The 8,127-nt window shown below is 44.0% G+C and overlaps 1 protein-coding gene across 1 annotated transcript; it reads left to right on the top strand.

The window, feature by feature from the left end:
* The first annotated feature begins 1,509 nt into the window (after positions 1–1,509).
* Positions 1,510–6,817, top strand: socs3b (suppressor of cytokine signaling 3b). The gene is made up of 3 exons (XM_074664121.1): positions 1,510–1,762; positions 2,501–2,846; positions 2,927–6,817. The coding sequence occupies exons 2-3, from the start codon at positions 2,718–2,720 to the stop codon at positions 3,485–3,487; spliced, it is 690 nt and encodes a 229-aa protein (XP_074520222.1). The 5' UTR covers positions 1,510–1,762; positions 2,501–2,717; the 3' UTR covers positions 3,488–6,817.
* The last annotated feature ends 1,310 nt before the right edge of the window (positions 6,818–8,127 follow it).

Raw genomic sequence — 8,127 nt, 5'->3', positions numbered from 1 at the left:
TTCCATTTTCTTTTCTTGTTCTTCTCTTAATCCACTTTTTTTAGGGATGTAGTATTTACAGCACAATGAGCAATCTTAAAGTAATCATTGCTACTTGAGCATAGATGTAGCAGTTATATCTACCAAACAATGCAATGCATAATAGTTTAACACTACCAGAGGCTGTCTTCTTTTATATGCTTGACTTCTGCTTGCCATGGAGTTTTTCAGGTCAAGATCCGCCAAAGAGCAGCATTGCTGGTAGTTGCTCAAGAGCACTTACAGTAAGTCAGAAGCTTCCTGACACGACATGAGGGCCTGAGGGACTTTATCTTTAAACATTAGCTGACTCCTGGTATAAAATGTTAATCATCTGTCATGCACGCTTCTGAAGCCTGACCTGAATATGGAAATGTTGAACATCCAAAGGTAAGGCTTTAATTTTGATTTTTTTTTCCCTCTTTCTTGTTTTGAAAATGATTTACTAAAATGAAGAATGAGGCTATTCTTACATTCATTTCAACAGACAGTAGCATTTTTATAAAAAGGTTAAAATTTAAGCAAAATTAAACTTTAACTTTTAAGACAGTTTTTGTGTAAAATTAACTTAATCTGATAAAAAAACACACACACACACAAATTTAAAAAGCTATAAAACAAAGGAAGCGCACATATCATAATATGATCACATTTTAAAGATAGCTTTGTGATTTAAATATAAGTGAATAAGTTTAACAGTGATGTTACAGTGAAGTCTCCTGCAAGGGGTGGACCCTGTTGTCCATCTGAGACAACAGCTTGGCCATTATTCTCCTGCCAGCCACCACTTCTGCAGGGTCTAGAGGGCAGCCCAGGACAGAGCTGGCCTTCTTCCTCAGTCTGTTAAGTCTCTTCCTGTCAGCAGCAGAGAAGCCACTGCCCCAGCAAACTATCCCAAAAAAGACGGCAAAAAGGAGGACTTCAGAAGAGTCCCCTCCACATCAAATAACCTGAGCAGAAGGAGTGTGCTTTGTCCCCTCTTTGTGAAGGCTTTGAGTGTTCTGACCAGTCCACTTTATTGTTTAGGTGGAATCTCAAGTCCCTTCTCTGGACGTTTACTGATGTGAGGCAGGCAAAAAAAATCTATAAATGTACTTAGAAATTTGTAAAATAATAATTCATTGCAAAATACAGAAAAAGAGAGCTGTACCAAGATAAATAGAAGCTTGTTTTATTGCCAATCAAAGGCCAAAAAGTTTTTTTTTGCAGACTCTTATATTTTTGTAAAACTCAAACACTTTTTATGGAAGTGAACATAATTCAACCATTTGTTGTATAAAATAATTAATATGTGGAACTTTTAACTTCTTCACCTTGTCAAGAAAAAAAATCCTCCAATGCCAGGAAACAGCCCGGCAAAGGTCACGCTTATTATTTATTGGCAATCTGCCACAAGAGCGCGCGCCCGTGTCTGCTCCGCGCGCGCGTGAACAAGAGAGCGCGCGATCGCGAGTTTATTTCCAGGAAGAACCTCTAACCGGAGGGGGCGGAGCCTTCCGAATATCGGCTTTAGTCATTGGAAACAACCCACAGTAACCTTCATCCACTCTGGATTTCCACGGCAGATATCGACGCCGTGACATTCCTCCGCTCAGGAACGAGACCCCCACACTTTCTGGATACTTTTTGTGTTTGGATTTTAATGCCTGAGTTAATAATTCATCCAGCACTACTCTCGGGTAGTTTGCATAGCTTTTGCTTTGGCGACGAGCGGCTGCGGTGCGGAGCTGAACATATCCGCAAGGTAAGTTCAAAAGATTGTGGAAAAAGACGTGAAAAGGGGTCTGAGTGGACAAAATGGGAGAAAATGGCATGGCTACAGAACAGGTAGTGGTCAAGCAATTGCGTGCAGCAGCTTGGGTTGTTGCTGAAGTGTAATTTTAGGTGATTTTTACGCAATTTCATGAAGGTGGACCGAATTCAGCATCAACTGAACCGTTATGGCGCCTCCAGTTTCCCGCACTGTCCCGCACGGTTACTTTAACACCGCGAGCCCACAGAGGATCCGTGAAAACCAGAACTGACGGGACACCTTTATAGTCCCTGTGAAACCGGAGAATGGGGCCTCTGTGTCGCACCGAGCTTGGAGAAAGGAGTTATTTTGCCAAAGAGGGGGAGAGAAAAAATGTGCCGGACTCTTTCACTGTGACCCCGTTTCTGAAGTCCCTTGTTGCGGTACGCCCGATCGAAGACAATTGAAAGCAATCAGGATCCAGTTGCTGTCTGGCTGCACAGTGCAGCTTCACCACGCAAGGATTCATGTAAACTAAATATAACCTGCTCTGCCGAGTCTTGTCTCATGCATTTGTCACAGTTGCTGTAACTGCATTTTATGAGGGTAAACCGAGAGCTGCTGAGTGGAAAAGTGGTCATTTATTTATGTCTGTGCTTATGAATGGGGAGTGAGAGACTGCGTTGTATCAGTGCAGCTTCATTTGCATGTGTGCATCAGTCTATAATCTGTGCTCCTCTCTCTCTCCAGCTGTGTTTAGGTTCCCTCTCCCAGCCCCTCTCTGGATGCATCGGACTCCTCTCCCCCGGGGCCCTGGACCCGGTGTGTGACCCCTCCGCCCTCACCCCTGTCCCCCTCTCTCCCCTCTCCAACCACCCCAAACTCACCTACACCTTTTCACCTCGACGCACCTCTTCTCGGCCCCCTGCCTCGCGACCAGCGGGCAGAGGCAGGGGGCCATGGCGCCATGGTAGCCTCCAACGGACGAAACCCCCTCGCCATGAGCAGTGTCACCCCTCCGCAGGGCAGGGTTCAGGGGTCAAACTTCACCCCACATCACTTCAAGCCCTTTAGCTCACATGCACACTATCAGCAGGTGAGTCACCTGGGTTTGTGGTGTAAAGCTGTGTGTGATGTCTTAGTCTAAGTTCTAATTTTCTTTTACATCTCTCTTAGGTGATGCGTGCATTGCATAAGCTCCAGGAGAGTGGGTTTTACTGGGGGGCTGTTGGGGGCAGAGAGGCTAGCTCCATGCTGCGCTCAGAACCACCGGGCACCTTCCTGATCCGAGACTCCTCAGATCACCACCACTTCTTCACACTCTCTGTGCAAACGGCTCGAGGTACCAAGAACCTGCGCATCCACAGCGAGGGAGGCGGCTTCTTCTTACAGCCAGATCCCCAAAACACACAAGAGCTCCCACAGTTTGACTGTGTGCTAAAGCTTATAGCGCACTACATGGGGAAAGGGCCTGATGCTGGAAGGGGCAGAGGTGGGGCATGTGGCGGGGGCCACTCAGGAGAGACAGAAATGAAGGGGCGCAGTGTGTATCTGATCCACACTGGTGGAGAGAGGATTCCCTTGGAATTGCGCCGGCCCCTTTCGACATCTCTCTCATCCCTGCAGCACATGTGCAGGAGGACTCTGAATAACCAAGGCCTGGGAGGGTCTGAGCAGTCAGAGCAGATCCCACACACGCTCAAAGACTTCCTGGAGGAGTATGATGCTCCGATATGACTGACGGGAACTGCGGAGGTTCATGAACCAGGTGCCTGAAGGACGCCGCAGACCAGTTCTCAACACATACATGAAAATGTGCTTGATTAGATACTGACTAACGCTAGTGTTAGCCTAGCGTGCAGTCTGTGTGAGGTCAGGTTTCTAGTGTGACCAGCTGTTCCAGATCTGGTTTACCACTGACGGACACCAGCTACCTAGGGTCCCCTTCTGATGAGGGGTCTGGAGTTGGATTACCTCGTCCGCCCTGTCTCCTAAAACTGACCACTAGAGTGAGTGGCAGACAAAGTGAGAGGTCAAAGGTCGTTGTTTCCTGTGACTGACGCAGAGCAGAGCCTCGTAGAAGATTAACCTGATTGGTAGATATTAACAATAACACCAACCTCGTGATCAAACCCCTGCAGGAGTTTCCTCCAACATGCTTCAGAAGAAACTTCTCCTCGGTCAGTCTGACATTAACAACACTGTGGATCACTGGACTGAGAGCAAAACCGCAAAGAAAGAAACATGAGGGGAGGAAGTGAGTGATGGAGGATTTACAGAGGAGAGAAAAGTCCGAAAGAGAGACCAAGAGCGGAGAACGTGGAGTATTTGTTTGTCTGTGTGTGTGCGTGTGTGTGCTTTGTGTGTTGTGGTAGAGCACACATTTCCATCACTGCTTCCCGCAAATGTTGCCTCATAGAGGGGGAGCGGGGTGGTCATGCACGCTAGCTCTGCACACACACACACACACACACACACACACACAAACAGGTACAGGCCCACATGAAGGTTTTGTTAGCGTGGGAACAACAGTGCGGAAAAAGCATTACAAAGCATCTTATTTTGTTTGTTTCTCGGTTCTCCTCCATTACCCGCTTCCTCCCTCCTCTTTTCTTTTCTCCTCTTTTTTTGGAGTAGCATGTTCGCTTTGACAATGACAAAAGACAGGCTGCTGTTGCCGAGACAAAAGCTTGTTACTGAGACAAAAGCCTTGGCTGAGGACCAAACAAAACAGCAGAACTTATTTTTATCCAGAGAGGCTGGAAAAATGTCAGCGACACTGTAAAAACTCCTTCGGGTGTGATGATGGTGATGAGAGGGTGAGGAGAGGGGCTGAATGAAGGGGAAAGAAGAAGAGCGGGAAATGGGATTAGCTAAGAGGAAACTAAAGAACCGGGGTGGGGGCTAGGGATGGGGAGAAGGGGGAGGAGACATACTGGTATACAGCTAAACAAAAACATTGACGTGATTGATGTCTCACAGTTAGAGGAAATGATTGGGCTCAACAGGACACAGCTCCTGTAAATATAAAACCAGGCTTAGTATGAAAAGAAGTTCTGATTGAGCCTTAATTTTCTTTTCTAATGATTTATTCTTACATTATCATCTGAAACGTGTCCCATCTGGTTTTCTGTTGCCTCTTTTCCACAGAGCTCAGTCTTCGATCTCTACTTGATTTGACTCACTCAAAGCTGCTACCAGCACCTCTAACAGGATGTGTTCCACTGCAGATGATACCTGCTTCTTGGCAACACTGTGCTTTTTGCTCAGTGTCAGATTAGCTTAAAAGATTTGTGGTTTTCTTTTCGTCAGAATACGTCAGTGACATCATAAAACACCAGTTATGCAAGCAAAGTTGCAGTTAAAATGTTAGTGCCAGAGTGACTTCCTCTTGCCAATTAGTGGTTAGGAGCTTCACTTCTAACCCTGTGCTGAGTTGGCTGATCTAAAAGGAAGATCTGAAAACCAGGTATGCTTCTGTGGCGGATTTGAAAACCCAAGAACAAAAAAAGGACAGCTCAGAGTCAAGACTTTAACCTCAGTAACGTCTTAATGATTTTTCACTCACCTCCTCTCCATCATTACCTCTCAAGCAAGAGTTGATTCTGTCTGTCTGAATGTCAAAGAAACAGGAGATTTCCTTCCTACCCTCCATACGGTGATTCTTTCAAAACTTAAAAAAGCCTTTTTTGTAACGCAAAGACTTGGATTTGATGAAAGTTGTGTTGAAGCAGTGCTCGTACTTACCTGTGATCCATATTGGAGTGGTAGCCTTTTCACATCATGGATATTTTGTGATCTCATGAGGCCACTTGAGACAGGAGCACTGAAATATAGATTGACAGTCGTGTTTCCATGTAAGTGTTTAGCAACTTTAAGGAACTCTTCGAAATGGGGCTTAGGAAACATCAAGGATGCATTTGCCATCATGCCCTATCCTGCTCCAAAAGATCCAAAACATCCTCAAAAATGTGTTTCCTTTGGGAATAACGTATTGGCTTGGGATTGATAATTGAGTCTGTATCACTGTGATTGCTCACAGCATCAGTCAGCTGATGTCTGATTGTTGTGTGACTAAGTGTTTCCTGTAGGTGTCAACAATTTATCGAATGCAGGTATTCGGCAGTTGACTGAGGGATGCACCAATCCAATCCTTATAACAGGTATCGGTCTGATACTGACGCTAAATATTAGACCAGATATCATTGACTAAGAGCCAATTCATAGGACATTCAACTGTTTAACGTTTGTTTCACCAAAAAATTAAGTCCTCACTTATCTATTGCTCAGGTTTACAGTTTAATTGTAATTACTTTTGGTATCTGAGATTAACTCAACGCTTATTTGCATGTTTGTCCCATAAAAGCAAAGTAAAAATAAGGGCTAAAGTTTGCAAAAAAAATGTTCGTAGGGAATGTTAAAGATAGTGGTATCAGATTGGTCTGGATTGGTACTGCCGATACCAAAGCCCAGATATCAGAAATGGTAATGAGCCTTAAAAATTTGGATCAGTGCATTGTTGATTTGGCTGATTATCTGTGTCTGTTGATTTTAGCAATAGCTAACGAATTTTCCTTTTTCTTATGTAAATACATCTGGGTTCAATGTTTCAGTTATCAGTCACATGAACTATCAGCTATTGTATCAGTATTTGCCCTGAGCAAAACGATATCAGTCGCCCCCCAAAAATTCACTCTAAAGTTGAGTTAACTGCCACTTTTTTTCCTCCATACTGCCTTTTCTTACAGTGTTTCAAAATATGCCAAACTTTCATGGAAACACGACTGGTGAGACACTCATTTTGGTCAAATCTCAGTCTTAATTCCTCACAAAAACATCTTCTTACATGTGTTGTAGCAGCAGTGGACCACACGTGTTTGTGAATCATTTGTCTTTTATAAAGACTCTGGAAAAAAAGGCTGGCCACAAGTCTGGCAGAATACAAGCTGTAATCTGAAATGACAAAGCATTACAAAAGAAAAAAATCAATGAAAAAGGAACGTTGCACATATTTATATTTCTAAAATATTTCAATAATTTATATTAAAGAGCACTATTTTTACAAAAGTCAAGCATTGGTCCTGTGTGTTATTCTCTCTTTCACTTCCTTGAGCCAGTCTGAGGTTTACTTTCACATAATCTATTGTAAGGGAGTCTATAATCCAACAATGCTCAGCTTTACAAACAGATTATTAACTGTCAAATAGAGTTTCCTGGTTAAACAAAGCCCTGTTTATTCAGTGCGCAGCCTTTTAAAAAGCTGGCCCAGCCTGCTTTAAGAGACAATACACGTTCATCATGAGTTTAAAATGACGCCAATCATCACTTCTTGTTTTCCCTACTAGAGCATTGTGGGTAAATTCCATAGGCTGCTAGAGAACATATAGGAAAGGGGTGTGGGTAAGAGTTTTCTCAGACGTGCCTCACAGATGTACACAGCACGCAGTAACAAAGGGATTCCCAGAAGTTACACACACACACACACACACACACACACTGACACAGCAGTTACTGTGTAGAAAGCTCACTTTGGGCTGGACTTAACTGGAAAGGAATGCAGCTGGGTTTTATACATCTTGCCTCAGGGGCTGAGTGAGGATGGTGTCCTCTAGAGAGAGAGAGAGAGAGAGAGAGAGAGAGAGAGTGTGTGTGTGTGTGTGTGAGGTCAAATAGGTGAAAGGGTCCACGCGCAGGAAAATTATGATGGTCTGTGGTTTTCAGCTGATGCAGAGTGTGTATGTGTGTAGAATGCTGTTGGTAAAATTAATGCAGGCAGTGAGTTTCTATATTCCTCACACACACACACACACACATACACACACATTTCCCATTCCCTGCATACCTACTGTTCTGTCTGAGGCTGGCTTCCAGGAAATGAGGCACTTTAATTGAGTTGACTTTTTACGGCTTTACTGGTGATAGTGTGTGTGTGTAAGAGAGAGGGAGCCGATGAGGTGTTTCTGTGCGCGTGTGTGTGTGTGTGAGACAGAGACAGAAAATAGAGAATGAGAGTGGTTCCCAATGATTTCTTTTGACTTAAACTATTGTGATCATCATATTGTTATAGAAACAATCAGACCATAAGTGGACTTTGATTTGATTTTGCAAGCGGGCCCACTCAGTCTGTCAGTGTCATTTTTCTATCCTTAATGTGCTGTAAGGCTTCTCTGTTTAGCATTGATGGCAGTGACACCTTTGGCTGGATTTGGTAGTGTTTTTCCAGGATAAAGACTCTGTGTCCCTTGAGCACCACCACCAATATTCACAAGGATGTAACTCTTGCCAAGTGTGCATTTGTTTGCATTTGATCTTCTTTCTAACATGACATTTCTTTGTCCAAGACAACTTTCTGCAGGATGCAAAGCGACAAGGTTTCA

Source organism: Halichoeres trimaculatus, unplaced genomic scaffold (genome assembly GCF_033239565.1).
Source record: "Halichoeres trimaculatus isolate MK-OKI-2021-1 unplaced genomic scaffold, fHalTri1.1 fHalTri1_scaffold_23, whole genome shotgun sequence".
Classification (NCBI taxonomy): Eukaryota; Metazoa; Chordata; class Actinopteri; order Labriformes; family Labridae; genus Halichoeres; species Halichoeres trimaculatus.
This window is presented reverse-complemented; position numbering and strand designations above follow the sequence as displayed.